Raw genomic sequence first — 16,698 nt, forward strand, 5'->3', positions numbered from 1 at the left:
GATTTCCCTTTGCAGCTGCTGGGAAAAGGAAATTTTTGACCCGTGCTCCAGGATGCAGTACATGCATTACCAGAGTTTCTGGAGTGAGGAAGCCCATGTTGTTCCAAATTAAACTGTAAACACTGATTCCCCTGAGAAGTCCAATGGGCTCGGTGCAAAATATGAGTAACTGGTGTTTTCATGGATGTCAGCTCTCGTAGTAAGTCTGTTTTCTATTTCAATTAATATTTTGCATAAATCAGTGTCTCAGTAAAATAAGCAATACCAGACTGAAAAGAACACAAGGCAACTGTAATTAAGCCATATGTTTAGTAATGTGCTGAACAAACAATGGAAAAAATTACTCTTTGGTTACTAAATCAATTGTAATCAACCTCATTCCGCCCACTCATCCACCTCTATGAGGGGATAATACAGCTGTAGATATCAGGAACAAATCGAGAAACTAAGTTAATAAAACAAAATTAGTGGTTCAGCTACATGTGTTGGCATGAATGTATCGCTCCCTACAGCTTTATCTCTACAAACATCTTTTTGCTCCCAGAGGGCACTTTAAAATACATACTGTTAAAATAAATATAAAGAAATCACTCAGCTTAATAATTATAGCATCACTTAAGAGTTTCTCTGCCTGTTGCCAAATAGTTTGAAATACAATGGATTATCACTAACAAACTATTTATCTCCAATAGTCAAATACAACCTATGGGCTACTATTTGTATACAGTGAATAAGGCTGTTGGAATATCTGGTGTTTAGTTTGTTGTCAGGTAGCTTGTCAAGCTCGTAATGATCACATAAAATAGGGGATTCATGGCGCAGTGATTGCCAGCACATAGTGTGGGGTAACAGGTCAATATGACTGCCACTTTGATGTAAATACAAGACAGTGCAGGTCATCTTCCATCAAAACCTCTGTGATAGATGTGGCAGAGGAAAGGCATTTCCAGCCTACCAGGGGGAGGGAGAAGATGCGAAGGGGCGGGTTCAAAATCTTCTGAAGCCTGGAGCCAAAACCTGCATTTTTGTTAGCTACATGGAAGGCTTGGCAACTGGTCGTGGCTGCTGGCTGTTCTGCTGTGGTGTATCGCTTGCCCCTGCCAAAGAGGAGTGGTGTTGATAACTAGGAAAGCATTAAAAAAGTGACTGCTCCATGTCCATGTGTTTACAATAAGGAGCAAGGCAGGATCCTGCTGTTTAAGGCACTCATGGACCCAAGGCAGCCTGTCCAGAAGCCAGTGTGAACAGAACTGCACCACAGACAGAACCCTGGTTAATTTTAAAATGTGTTGTAATAACACACAAACACTGGTGGAATACACCCACAAACTTTTATAACCCTTGTGAACTGCAACAAGGGAATGTCAGCTGAGTTACAGTGACACTGCTTTGGTTTTCCTGCCAGTTGCAGTATTCATGTAGGGTAGGTAGTGTTTGGGAACTCATTTCCAGTGAAGAGCACACAGAAAATGTGTTTTAATGCTTGTATCTTATTAACCTGTAACTATTAGTCAGTGAACTATTTAAAGAGCTAAGTACTATTTAACAACAAAGGACATTCCCTTGCCAGCTATTTGGTAGTCTTCAAAGAGTAGAGATGGCTTCTGGGCATGAAAGAGAATGAAAGGAAGAAGCAGAAGTTTCTAATTCCTGGGTTGAGATTCCCTGGAGGTGTTTGTCCAAAGAAGGAAAATCCAGATCCCAAGAGCCTATTCCTAAAGAGAATGCAAAACTGCATTACTTTTCTGTATGTCTTATGTAGGATTCCACTAATAGGATTTCCTGGATGAAGGAATGTCAGCTAAATCTTAATTTTTGCTGGCTTCCTACAGAGTAGTGATTATTAAATCCAATAAATACCTCCCACAAATATATATATGCAATGCTAAAAGCATAATTCTTATTGTAGAAAAAAAGCTTTACAGCTTTACTTGTAGTTTATAAATATTAATGAAATAATTTTTAGTAGATCCCTGTGAAATTAGAAGATACCTAGAAAGTGTATGCAATTATTACATAATGAAATCAAGAGTTTGAATGAAGTGGAGACAAATCCTGAAAGAGAATTTAAATTTGCTTGGAAGGTTCAGATACACACCTTCAGTGATTTTTAAAAACACTCTGAGGTCTAAGTTACATTAATGCCTTAATGCTTTTGAAAATCTTGGGTGTCTATTTTTATATTGAAATCATGTTTAAAAACTGTTAGTGGCTTGACCAAAACCACAAAAATGAGTGAGAGGTGAAGAGCTGGAAATTAAAGTCCTTATTTTCATTTTTAAGATAATTCCGCCATAACCAACCTGTGTGCATTGGACTGATTTTGTTCCAGCTTTCTTTACACCAATGATATACAAATGTCACCTGTCTTAAGGTCTTAGGTTCAGCTTTGAATATTCAGTGAAATTATGCTTTAAGATCTGTGGGTGATGATGAGACACCAGACACAGACATCACCAGACCTTATAAATATATGCATCCAAGTGAGCTGAAGAGCCAAGTGCAACTGCAAGCATGCGTCTCATGCACCTGCTTTGAATGTTTGGGGATAGAAGCTACAGAAACACCTACATAAAGACAACATTAAGCTACAGAGAAACTGGAATAGCTTGGAAGAGTTGTCAGTGGCTGTGTCTGTGTCTGCAGGTCTTCAGTGGGAAGTGGAATAGGACAGGTGTCCTACAAAAGCCCAGGTATTTCTTTCAATATTGTTATCTTACGTAGTTGGAATAATAGAGAGTATGCAAATAATCCTGGCATTGGAATCCAATGGTATTCCCTTGCCATACACCTGCACTTCTAAAGACAGGCTTATGGGTGAGAAACAGCTGGAGGAGCCCAGATAAGTAAGTACATCTCTCTGTGCTGTATAGGCATTGAAGGCAAGGGTTAATAACAATCCCAACAGTTCTCACCAAACCCAAGGTCATTCCAGAATGAATAGCAACTTACTGCTTCTTTCATTGCACCTTTATTGGCAAATGGAGAGGATGTGAAATACTGCGACCGTATGAAATAAATCCAGGTGAACCAAACTGACCACATGGCAACTCGTTTGAGATGTCAGTTCCAGGGGCTGGTGGCAGTGGTTACATTTGGTCTGGTGTCACCAGCTGGTGCAGGGCCGGATGTGCTGTCAGTGATCATTGGCTGTTACGTTTACAGAGCCAATGCCAAGAAATTCACGCAGCTGAAGAATGGGAAGCTGAAAGGGATGTGAGTCAGCCCCTGAGTCAGCTGTCCTGCAAATGGCCAAAAGCTGTTTTATCATGTTGCTGCCAATGCACTGGAGAAGTGCAGTCTGCTCCAGAGGGACACGGGGGATGGGGATGCTGGAGGAGCTGTTACACCTTGTCTCCTGACACCCTACTCGTGGGTGGCCATAGGGCTACTGTCCTACAGCCACAGCTCTGCTGGGCTTTCTCAAACTGTGCTTCAATCCATTTAAATTTATTGTGTCTTATGGTGGTATGGGCACCATGCAGTGAGGGATGCTCAGGGAATGTTGGACTCTCTCCCAGCTAGGCCAGCAGACTGAGATCTGGGGCACCAAATTCTTCCTAGGAGTGGAAGCATTGCCCTACTAAAATCACATAAAGCTCGGTGGTCTTACAGTGTGTTTACATACATTTGAAGCAGAGTGAATCAAATGGGAGTAAAAGATAAAGAGAACAAATGTGGACTTCGTGAAGATTTATAACATGTCCAGACTGAGGAGAAAGATTTGCAGTAATGATCTAGCAGATGAAAATAAGTTGCTTTGCATTACTAATGGACATTTTACATTACAAATCTCTTTCCCATATTGCACAGTATGCATACATTATGTAACCTCCTCCCTATCTCAGGTGGATAAATAACATTAGCACAAAGCCAAGAAGATTTATAGCATGAATGAGTATCTCTCTATTACTCTTTTCTGACTAAGTTTCTGTAACTATTTCTATTGCATATGAATTACTTCACTGGCCAAGCTAATTCCTGGAGTAACTCCCTTGGCTCCAGTGGAAGCACTCCAAAGATGATTTTGAGGTGTACACTAAAATAGGTCATACAGTGAATAGATGGATGTTATAAAACAAAGTACTCATGCTAATTGGCAATGGCATCATCTCACCACAAGTTTCTAGCCTCTGTTAAAGCTATCTCCATTACAGACCAGTAATTTCTTTCTTTGCTTTTTCTGTTGTTTGTATTCTAAAGCAATTAGCTCCTGGGAAACTATTTTTCCTTTCATCTGGAGACAGATGCTACTTCTGCTCATGTTTTTATTGTTACTAGAAGCTATTATGACTTTGGTTGTTCTGGTACAAATGTATCATCGTACTCAGGCTGCCTGCCACCTTGGCACTAAAGATCACAAAGTACATTGCCCATCTTATGCCTCCCAACACTCAGAAGGTAAATAGGTACTTCTATAGAGGTTTAATAGACAAGAGAAGTTAAAATTACATCTTACCTGGAAAATTCTAATGGATTTAGAGTGCTTGCCTTTTGGGAATGGTCCTTGCTCATTCACATACCACCTGTTCCTTCTGGTGGAAATCTGAACGTTGCTTGGTGGACGGTGCATCTAAATGGACTTTATGTTGTGAGTGGATGTTACATCAGTGCCTTGACAGTTTGTGTATGGGCCTGGGTCTGCTGCAACAAGCTTTTACATTTCTTCCTAACGTGTGTTTCAGATCACTGCAGAATTATCACATCATCACACAAATGATCAATGCTGGTTTTGAGTCCAGGAGGGAACCAAATTTAAAAGGAAACTGCATGTGTGTAACTTCAGAATTTTAAGTGGGAGCTGCTGCTAAAAGGCTCATAGGAAAATCCTGGTATATATTAAGGTAAGAAAAAGGTCTTTATAGTTGTAAAATTTCAGATCCAATTTTTCCAGGGTGCTTAGCGGCATTAATCAAGATGAAAAAAATTGCTGAAGTTGTGTTAATTATGCATGTGTAACAGTCCAGGAAATGTGGACAATCTTAAAATTATGAGAAAAGAGTTTGATGTTCTATTTAATATTTAATTTCATTGACACACTCCCATAATTAACAAAAAGCTAAATTGTGCCTGAACTCCTTAAAATGCATATGGTCTGACACAAAGTATGAACATTTTCAGTCTTAAAGGAATGAAATTGAGAAAATGGCAAGCAATCAGAGACAAAAGTTACATTACATGCCTAACTATTGTATCTACAGTGGCCACTACTACTGCTATTATAATACACAAGAGAATTTGAAAGCATTTAGATTTGCCTTTTCAGCTGACAATCTGCTGCAGGTGCTGTGCCATTATAAATAACTATTCAGCTGTTATGTGTTATTGTCTAAATCACCATTTTGAACCTGAAGTATAAGCCGTACAACCCATAGATCAAATCTAAGAAATTGGCTCTTGTTTACAATGTAGTTATTTTAAAGGAAGAAAATACCCAGTAAATCAAACTCACAAAGAATTTTAATTATGCTACTTGTTCCTGGGAGCAGTATTACAGTTTTACATTCCAACACTGTGTGCATGGGAAATGTAATACACAACACCTGTTAACAATATGTACTCTGATGAATGCTTGGCTAAAAATTGGTTTCTGATTTTTTTTAATTATATAGGGTGGGGAGAAAGAAGATTGAGTCCATTTTTTATGTAAGCAGACAAATAGTATCTATTTAGTATAATGATTTATGTTTTACCATCAGATGAAATCATATAGGGAATTTTTTGGGACTGATACAGAAATAATTATGATTACCTATCATTATTACATGAATGATAATAGGATTCATGAACATCAGCCAAAGGTGTAGGTAGGACTGGAAAAATGGTTTCCATTATAATTCCCTACTTGCAGCCTCTGATTTTCAATTCTCATTTGGCATCAAAAATTTGCATGGTTGAGTTCAACTTTAAAAAATGCTTTATTTGGATTGCATTCAATTTCTTTATATTTTCAACAAAACTTTTCACTGCGGCTGTGAGAAAAAAATATTTCTGTGGTATGTATATAAAACATCCAGTTACGGTTTATACTTTAAAACGCAGCAGAGGCAGTTAAAATTTAAATAGTCATTTATCAAGAGTAATATCTGGCTTGGGTAACATGCAAAAAGTAGTTACCAAGAAGGAATGCATGATCCATGTGGTAGTGTAAAAGCAAGAGGTAGAAGAAAAATTAGGCTGTGTGTGATAAACCCAGGAGATAAAACTTTAAGTCAGTTTTGTGTAGGAGAGCCTATAATCATCTTTTGAAGCTAAATATGATTTTAGAGTTTGATCTGCTTTTCATCAAAGGGAGTTTCAAAACTTAGAGTAAGTAAAGGGGCAGAAACTACAGTTGAAAGAGCACCCCTGATCCTCCATTTTGGGGACTTGTCATTTTTCCTGCAGTCGAGTTCTAATTGATAATTTTATAAATAAGTAATGGCTCAGTCCTCCCATCGTTGCATTGGCTGAACTCCTCTGGATTTGCCTGTGGATTGCTGAGCTGCTGTCCTGCTCAGGTGGCTGCAGCACTGAATTAAGGGAGCCCTGATGAGGGATGTCAGTGGGCGGGTGCATCCCTGGTTCTGAGCACGCTGAAAGGCTGAGGAGAACAACTGCAAATATTACTCATGCAGCCTAACAAAGCTGTGTGCTTCCCAAGACAAATGCTTTCACTGCAGGGTTCCCAGGGAACAAAGGAAGTCGTGGCCTTTACAAAGTACACAAATGGAAGAAATACTGGTATACCAAGTCTGAGTCACAGCTCATGTAAAGAATATGACAAACTTCTTACTCTAATTCATTAACTCTAAATAATGTGCTTTCAAAAGCCATCCCCAGAAGCAGTTTCTATTGGAGCTATTTTTTCTCCTTGTGCCACAGATTGTTTTAAAAGAATTATGGGAAATGACAGCAGTACAACTAAAGTTCGATTTTTCACAGATGAAACTACAAAATGCATGGAGTAATGTAATCCAGTCAGACAAGTGAGTAAATTATATCTTGGTTGCAACAATGCACCACTTGCTGAATATCAATAAGGATATGTTCTCTTCCTTAGAGTAAAAGTAATATTTGCTGTTAATGTAAATGGTTCTGAATGTCCCTGGCAGTTTAGGCACAGATGCCAAACAGCATTGAAATTGAGCAGAATTGCATATGTTTCATTTGCGAGGAAGAGGAAGACCATGTTCACAGATGTAAAAACAAGGAGGATGATTCATTTGCTTCACCATAATGAAACTCCATTAACTTCTATCATCTTCTTTCAAATTTCAAGTAAATGAAAAAGGCATAAGCTCCAGTTCAAGGAACATTGTCAAACAGTGCACTGAGGTTTTCATTCTGCTTCTATATTTCTTAGGATAAGTATGTGGGTAACTCTGCTCCCTGTGGTCTAAAATATACCAGTGTTGTCCATAACTCAATAGTCAAAAGTATCAGCAGATTATGAGCTGTGCCCTATCTTTCTCTTCCTTTGCATTTTGGGTTCCAAGACACTAACGAACTTGAGGATGGATTAATCAGGCTTCCACTCTACAAGAGGCTAATTCTGCCTCAAATAAATCAATAAATTACTTTAATAAATACCTTATGGAAGCATTTGACCCCTGTTCTGGAAGAAACCCATGAATGTTCTGTATGACATCACATGCAGAGCTTGTGTGCAGTTAAAGTGATATTCTTAGCACAAATATATGTGCTGGCCTCGAGTCCTCTGCTCAATGAGTTTTATTTTTACTAGGAGTAATATACTTAAGCTCTCTAGAGCTCTGCAAATTCGTTTTTTTCATGCAACTACATAATGTTTTTTGGAGTGAGTACGGACATTAATTCTTCCTTGCAGCTCTCTATAAACATATGCTTGCGCAGCAGATATTTCAGATTCAGAATTCAGGAAGGAAAGTGCTCCCAGGACTGATTACTTAGTTATATACCCTTTTATTTTTATGTACTCAGCCAAGATGAGTCCATAACCTCAAATGAGTCAGGGAAGAAAAGAGGAAGGGCAATAACAAACAACTTTGTCGTAATTTTAGCCCTATTGCCCAGTGATCACAGAATAACTTTTATGCTTAGATATTTAAGGAGGCTGCATGGACAAGGTGTTCATCCACTCACTGGGATTTGTACTCTGTGATTCCAAGTACACAAGGAGAAGATACATATGACCCCTAAGCCAATTTATCACTTGGTTCTGGTGGCAGGGACACTTAGAATGTTTTGCTAGACTGCAGAGTGACAAATTTCACTCTCTTGAATAGACCTCACTCCATAAAGTGAAGATACATTTGCTGTCCTGACTCTCCAGGTGTTGCTGCTATAGTTGGAATCCTGCTCCAAGACATCACTTAAACATGATGTTATGTCTCATTAATTCAGGCTTGCCAGTCCATATTAAATAAGTAAAGAAATATTGAGACACCTTGGAAGCTGTTTGTATAGTCCAACAGGCAAACTATTCACAAATATACAAAGAAAAAATACAGTCAATTTAAACTAGAAATAGTGACGAGCTTAAAGTTGCACACAGAGCCAGGCTGGCATAAAAGTCACAGAGCATTTTTTGGTAAGTTCCAGTATACAAGATGACTTGTGTCTTGGATAACTATAGTCTCTCTATTGAAAAATCTCCCTGTAATTTCAGCTGGATGTATTTTTTTCACTTACTGCCCTAAATTGCTATATGTTATTCTAAAAGCTGCTTAACATCATATGGAGAAGGTGGCAAAAAATCAATAGAGCTTCACAACAAAGACATGAAAGAAGTAGAATATGAAATCTCTGAAAGAAATGATGTTCCCATTTGGGGGCAAAAGGGCAAGGACAATGGAATCAGTGAATTTTATTTCTTTTGCAGGCTTTGCTATGTTATTAAGATAGAATACTTTACACAGTTGTCTTTCTATCTACCATGGTCTGCCAACAGAATGAAACAATAGTTCAAATCCAAAAGTCAAGTTTTGTCTATCAAAATGCAATTTGAAGACAGTTTGCCCCAAAAAAATAATGTCTCATCTTTTATATGGAGAAAAGTACACTCCAGTTTATGCAAACCTGTCGAAATTAACAGTAGTTTATATTCTTAGGAAAGATACAGAGTAGATGAGAACCTGAGTTCAAATGGGTCTGAAGACAGAATATATACATAGGTATTATATAAGAAACCCTTTATGTATATGTTTAATATATATGGTATATAGAACATACATTTCATATAGAATAGAACTATGTGTAATATCGTGCTTAACAAATGTTACTTCTGTTTGCCATTATAATTTGTTTATTTTGGCTTATTCCTTCTGGTGATTTCCCTTACTACATTAATTGGCAGGCTCTGTAGTGCACAGCTCATCGCCCTGAAGAACACAGTTCTCAGTGTAACAGTGGAACAATGCTTTCCTATGCATTCTCAGCAAATCCAAGAACCTGCACTAAGCTTATCTTAAATTTGTTGTCCATTGTCACAGTGTACTCACAGCTGTATAAGACTTAGGCAGCTTAGAGTTACTCAACAGTCAGTGCTGTTCTTTTTGTCTCCTGTCTTGAATTTGAGAACTCTTAGTGGATTGTTCTGTTTTGAATGATGGCTTGGAGGAGTCCTTGAGATCTACAGAGATTTTGGGGTTTGTTTTAGTATCTGGTGACACTGAGGGTAGGAAGTTTGAAATAGTGGTGCTCTAAATTATCCATATTGCTTTATCTAATGCATCAGGTCTCGTAATTTTGGTTCTTGTGCTAAAAGGTACTTGGAGGGGAGAAAATCCTAAGCTTTCTTAGTTCACACTGACAGTGCACTGCAATGTTATATGCACATTTACATTATTCCAACAGTGTAATACGTAGTAAGGAACTGTCTTGAACTACTGGGTTAAATAAATTCATATTTCTGCTTGAAGTTCTTGTTGGCAAGAAAAAGTACAGGTCCCCTGGAGATGGACTACATTTCCTTTTAAGTCTTTTCTATCTAATTTTTGGGATTTCTATGAACCTTGATCCAATTTCTTGGCACTAGATATAGTGGTCTTTTGGCTATGATCAAGAAGAGAATCAATCTAAAATTTGCTTTTATCCTCCATTGAGCCATTTCTCTTTATGGGGACAGGATAATGGATTCATTGATAGAATACATGCTTTACTACTTTCATTTCTCTGTGTGCGTATTGTTTTGAATAATTGAAAAGTTATGATTTGCTAAATTTAACTTGTACTTTCTTATTGCTGGGCCAAGTACTAACATCACAGATCTATCACTGTCAAATCACATGGAAATTTTGCTTACCTATTAATTAAATAGACATAGTAAGAGACTGTGCTAGATTGTGTTGAAGAATGGTGAGCAAAAAGAAGTAGCATCTCTCCCTAAATAACTCAGGACTCTGTCCATCCTGCTGCTGACACACCAAAGCAGTTATCCTCCTGTACTTGTATCTTATTTTAATTGGATACTGCATGAGAAGTGGCAGAATTATCTTTTTGTTTTAAAAACAAGTTTCTCTGACAACCTGGGATTTATGTGTTTCTTTTCCTAGCACATAATCATGCCCAGGATTTTTTTTCTGAAGATATATATATGTAAAACAGAACGTTACCTAGAGGGAATGTTGCTCCCTGGATAGAGTATCTGCAAAGAATGTTATAAAGGAGCCAGGAGGGAATGATTAATTACTGTGTTAATGGACCTATGTACAATAACGCAGGGCTCCTTATTTATTAAGAACCATGTAGCACTAATGTCCTGTTGCTTTCACAAATTACCCATTTGTTACTAGGAGGGTCAAACCCAAATACTGTGTGTGCAAGACCTCCATATGTGCCCATGTTTTCAGGATCCTTGTCCCACAGGGCACAAGTATAAGCAATTTGTTGTCATGAGGGCTGGCAGCCAGGGGAGCTATATGTCCATCTGATGTTGATGTAACAAGTAAGGCTCCGCTAGGAATTTCCATCTGCTTTTCATCCTGAATTTGCCTACGTCTAATTACTGTGCTTGGTGATGCTTAACTAAAAGTGAATGGAAACATGTTTGCAATTCAACGTTTTCATACGATCTCTGTCTATAGGAGGATGTGTGGATGGGCCTGGAGTTCACAAAAACTTGGTTTTGTAAAAGAAGGCTTCTGAAAATTCATCCCTTCTCTTGAATCCATAAATTTCATTTGCTCACGAAATGCAAAAACCTCTGCAAATGAGTAACAAAATCAGACTAAATCACCTTGGTTATTAAAACTTTGGAGGACTCAGTGGAATATTCTGGAGCACTTGCAGCTGCTGTTTTTGTTCCAATTGCAGGTGGCCTGCACCAACAAAACCCTGCTTTGCTTGCAGCTGTGGCCTTTATTCCCCTTCTGACATGGACTTGTGTGAGTCCCACAGGTAAACCCACTCTGTCCCCAAAAGATGTGATGTCGTGAGGAAGAGCAAAGTATTTCTAGAAAGACTGTGTGTAGTTCATCGTGCAGGGAGCAGCTTGGAATTGCTATATTTGTGATGCTTCAGTGCATCATTAGCAAAATGGAAATCTGAGGCCTTGATGAAAATTGAGGAGAGCAACCAGCTCTTTGTCCAGCCCCTGCGAGGGCTGGGTGTCAGTGGCTATCTTATACAGGCTAGAGGTGGCCCAGGCACCACAAGCTGAAAAACTTTAATAAAAGACAGAAAGAAGAGAAGGGAATGTTCTCTCCAAGATCCTCATGCACTGGGTGATACAAGCCTTGGCAAAACATCTCCCAAACCTGAACTCAGACAAGTTTGCTTGCTTCTCAGACAAGTAGAAGAGCACTTACTGTGTAACACTACGTAAAGTCAGATTTTCAAATATATTCTGTTTAAACTACACATGCTGGAACAGACACTTTCAGGGAACCTTTCTCCACAGCTGCACCAGTGGAGAAAGAGCTCTGATGTTCCACTCTTCTAAACTGGAGTGTCTGTGACCATTACAAATCATAGGAAATCTACTGTGGTTACCTATAGCAGGAAAGGACTAGGTCAGCATTTTAAAACCACTATTTCTGTTTGCACTTAGAAGTTTTGCATTTGAAGGAAATCAAAAAGTCACCTTAAATACTCACATGCACATACAAATGTGGGTGTTGAAAACATGAAGGATCCACATGAAATTAGAAGGAATGGCTTAATGCCACCATTGAATCCTTCCTTTTTGTGTGTATTTTTCCCCCTTTCCTTTAATATCTAAGCCTTCTGACACCGCCTGTCTAAAAATCTAAATTGAAAAGTAGGAAGTTTAGGAGCTCACTACTGGAAAAGTGGGTTGAGCTTCAAACAGTGCTCAGCTTCAATCACCTGCTCAGTGCAGGTTTTGTGTAAGAGAGAATTCAGTCCTTTAATATTGAGTAAGAGAAACAGAATTAGATCCTTTGAAGGGCTTTGAGCCTCCAAGTCTTTTACATTGAAAATGTTCATGGAAGTCGGTGGGCATTTTCAGTACCAGAGGAATGCAGAGTTAAGTCCAGAATCTACTTGTTACCAACTAGGTAACATCAGAATAAGTATACACAATGTTATATTGCATCCAAATATCACACCTAATTCCCCAGTTTTAACACCTTACTACAGGCAGTGCTTGCAGCTCTGAATGCTGTTCTTATTTGGTTAGATTTATATACACAGTAAAAGGGGCAGTAATGCAGCTGTACAACTGTCAACTACAGAGCACAGCAAAATTGTAGGAATTCACAGTGTGGGCTCTATTTCTTTAAAATTCACAGTGTGGGCTCTATTTCTTTAAAATGCTATGAATAATTCTCCAAAACACTGCAGGATCCAGCTCTCTGAACCTCATTCAAACAGATTTCTGACTCCTTTTGGAAGCACGATTGGTGTACATGTGTCAGTGAGGGTCAGGGTGTTTGAGCAGGAAGAGGAGCTATGGATGTGTTGAATCTCACACTATAAATCAGAATCTTAATGGATAATGGGCATGCTCTTGTCTGTTGTGACCCAGCTAAGACACAGGTACTGTACTTAGTGGTTTGCACATTTTAAGAAACTGATGATGACAACCTTCAGAAAGTGGCAAACTGCTCAGGCAAACTGCTCAGAAGCAGTAGCAGACCTTGAGACAGCTGCAGAAATCCCAGGAGGCTCTTGCTTTATGTGGGGCACTGCAAAGAAATTGTTTTGTCGTACCAGCTCCCTCAGCACATCAATAAACTTTGCAAAATAAGTTAGCTCTTTCTTTGTTCTAATTACTGTTCACTCACCAAATGCTTGCATTTTATTTGATCTTGCAGGTAAGTGCTATTACTCTGAATTGCTGCTGCTGCTGCATGAAACACAAACCTGACAGAGAAAATGTTTCAATATAGTTAGTTCATTAGCCTTCTAAGTTAAAAAAAAAAGAATAGGACAAAGAGGGGAAACAAGGAGAAACAAGATATGGATTGTAATTGAAATGCAGCTCAGTCTCCAAGTCTTCTTCTATTTACTGTAGTTTGTAAATTATTGTACATAAAACCTGTACATGTAAATTCAGATCTTCAGTTGGAGTAAGTCTATATCCCTCAACAGTCCCAACAGATGTGCTGATTTACACTTGCTGACATTGGAGCTATACTAATTGGTGTTGACATTGTTGGACTTATTTAGCTTATTTAGCTTATTTTGGACTTATTTAGCGTATTTAGCTTTAGATATTTATCTCAGCCATGGTGTTCAAGAAGCTGAAAACATTGGGATGTCGTTCGGGTAACTGAGGGGATAACTGCATGGTGCCATCCGTATAATTGTTATTCAGACAATGCAAACGGTCCTGTTTGGATTAGGAAAGCAGTGAGATCAAAATTCAGAGAGGCCTGGGAGCGTGTTCTCCGCTTGCAGTGCGGCGCGGGCAGTGCCGGTGTGCCGGTGTGTCGATGGTGTGTCGGTGTGCCGGTGGTGTGCCGGTGTGCCATGTGTCGCTGTGCCATGTGTCGGTGTGCCGGTGTGTCGATGTGCCGTGTGCCGGTGTGTCGATGGTGTGTCGGTGTGCCGGTGTGTCGATGTGCCGTGTGCCGGTGTGTCGATGGTGTGTCAGTGTGCCGGTGTGTCGATGGTGTGTCGGTGTGCCGGTGTGTTGATGTGCCGTGTGCCGGTGTGTCGATGGTGTGTCGGTGTGCCAGTGTGCCGTGTGCCGCTGTGCCGGTGTGCCGATGTGTCAGTGGTGTGCCGGTGTGTCGGTGTGCTGGTGTGCCGGTGTGCCGTGTGTCGGTGTGACGGTGTGCCGATGTGTCAGTGTGTCAGTGGTGTGCCGGTGTGTCGATGTGCCGTGTGCCGGTGTGTCGATGGTGTGTCGGTGTGCTGGTGTGCCGTGTGTCGGTGTGCCGATGGTGTGTCAGTGTGCCGGTGTGCCGTGTGTTGGTGTGCTGGTGTGCCGATGTGTCAGTGGTGTGCCGGTGTGTCGGTGTGCCGTGTGCCGTGTGCCGGTGTGCCGATGTGTCAGTGTGTCAGTGGTGTGCCGGTGTGCCGCTGTGTCGATGGTGTGCCGGTGTGCCGATGTGTCAGTGTGTCAGTGGTGTGCCGGTGTGTCGATGGTGTGCCGTGTGCCGGTGTGCCGGTGTGCCGATGTGTCAGTGTGTCAGTGGTGTGCCGGTGTGTCGATGGTGTGCCGTGTGCCGTGTGCCGGTGTGCCGATGTGTCAGTGTGTCAGTGGTGTGCCGGTGTGTCGATGGTGTGCCGTGTGCCGGTGTGCCGGTGTGCCGATGTGTCAGTGTGTCAGTGGTGTGCCGGTGTGTCGATGGTGTGCCGTGTGCCGTGTGCCGGTGTGCCGATGTGTCAGTGTGTCAGTGGTGTGCCGGTGTGTCGATGGTGTGCCGTGTGCCGGTGTGACGGTGTGCCGATGTGTCAGTGTGTCAGTGGTGTGCCGGTGTGCCGATGTGCCGTGTGCCGGTGTGCCGGTGCGCCGATGTGTCAGTGTGTCAGTGGTGTGCCGGTGTGTCGCTGTGTCGGCTCTGAAGGGGGCGCGCGGGCCCGCCGTGGCGACGGGCGGGGCCCGGCGCTGGCCCCGCCCCCCCGTGGCCGGGCGACAGCGGGCGGCGATGGCGGCGCTCGCGCAGGTACCGCCGGGGGGGTTGGACGCGCCCCCTCAGGGTCCGTGTGTGTCGTGTTAAAGTGTCTGTGCTGAGCTGTAACGTGGGCGGGGGTCTGCAGCACATCCCTTGCGAGGAGGGACTGTGGGGGCTGGGCTGTTTAGTCTAGACAGGAGAAGGCTGAAAGTACGTGTTGCACGCTCTTCGGTGGTGCCCAGCGACAGGACGAGGAGCCACGGCCGAAGACCAAAACACAAGAAGTTCCACCTCAACACGAGGAAGAACTTCTGTACATCGAGGGTGGCAGAGCACTGGAACAGGCTGCCCAGGGAGGTTGTGGAGTCTCCTTCTGGAGACGTTCCAAACCCACCTGGACACGTTCCTGTGTCACCTGCTGCAGGTGACCCTGCCTTGGCAGGGGGGTTGGACTGAATGAGCTCCAGAGGTCCCTTCCAACTCGCACTATTCTGTGATTCCGTGTAAAAATGCAGCATATATGTGTGTGTGTGTGTTTACTTATATGTATATATATATATCTGTCTATATCAGTGATGGTGGTAGCACCACTGGAATAACAGATTTAGGAAGGGGAAGAAGAAAACCCACAACAGCAGATCAAAGAGAGGGGTTAGAATATGTGAGAGAAAGAACTCTGCAGACAGCAAGGCCAGTGCAGAAGGAGGGGCAGGAGGTGCTCCAGGAGCTGGAAGAGAGATTCTCCTGCAGCCTGTGGTGAATGAAGACCATGATGAGGCAGCTGTGTCCCTGCAGCTCACGGAGGTTACAGGGGAGCAGATGCCCGTGTTGAAGCAGTTCACGGAGGACTGTCCCCCGTGGGAGGGACCCCATGCTGGAGTAGGTTGGAGGATGAGGAGGCAGCAGGGTCAGAGACAACATTTGATGAACTGAGTGCAACCACCATACCCTGTTCCCCTGTGCTGCTGAGGAAAAGAGATTAGGAAAATTGGATGTGAAGTTGAGCTTGAAAATAAAGGAGGGGTGGGGGGAAGGTGTTTTGACATTTAGTTTTTATTTCTTATTATCCTACTCTGATTTCATTGGTAATAAATTGAATTTTTTTCTACCCAAGCTGTGTCTGTTTTGCCAGTGATGGTAACTGATGAGTTTCCCTGTCCTTATCTCGACACCCAAGCCTTTTGTTATATTCCCTCTCCTCTGTTCAGCTGAGGAGGGGGCTGACAGAGAGGCTTTATTGGGCACCTGATATCTAGCTTGGGTCAAACCACCACACTTGGCTTATTCATGGTATTAGGAGTATCCTAATTTTTGATTGTTGGGGGAAAGGCATATGGTTTCCCTACAGAGAGACTGAGGGAGTGGAAGCAAGCTCACACCTTCCTTCCAGCAATATGACGGTTGTATTTCTCACCTTTCATTGCTTTAGGTAATTGAAGTCATCTAGAGAATTTTGCAAATCCGCAATGTTCACATTAATATTTGCTTTTTTTTTTTTAGCTATTCTTCAGCCTCCATTTTTTTTTCCTGTTTTCTTTTTTGTCTTGATTGCAGAGGTGTGGTTTCTGACAGGCAACTCATCTCATGCTGAACGTCAGGAGATGTCAGAATAAAAGTTATTCCTCTCAAGAACGCATGAGGTGTTGCATCAGCTCAGAATTTCTTTCTCAAGCCTCTCTATATAGTTGTAGCAACTACAAGATAATTTTCT

The 16,698-nt window shown here is 41.5% G+C and overlaps 1 protein-coding gene across 4 annotated transcripts in view; it reads left to right on the forward strand.

The window, feature by feature from the left end:
• Nucleotides 1-16,698, forward strand: part of CABCOCO1 (ciliary associated calcium binding coiled-coil 1) — a 228,659-nt gene that overhangs the window by 161,461 nt on the left and 50,500 nt on the right. Inside the window, exon 1 of one of the 4 annotated variants that reach the window (XM_051800229.1) lies at nucleotides 14,974-15,038. The exons of the other annotated variants lie outside the window; for them this stretch is intronic. Coding sequence (XP_051656189.1) covers nucleotides 15,021-15,038 — 18 coding nt within the window. The 5' untranslated portion in view covers nucleotides 14,974-15,020. Of the gene's footprint in view, nucleotides 1-14,973; nucleotides 15,039-16,698 lie in introns of those variants that run through there. 4 annotated transcript variants of the gene reach the window in all.

This window comes from Manacus candei, unplaced genomic scaffold, assembly GCF_025592945.1.
Source record: "Manacus candei isolate 608988 ecotype Guabito, Panama unplaced genomic scaffold, ASM2559294v1 h1tg000050l, whole genome shotgun sequence".
Classification (NCBI taxonomy): Eukaryota; Metazoa; Chordata; class Aves; order Passeriformes; family Pipridae; genus Manacus; species Manacus candei.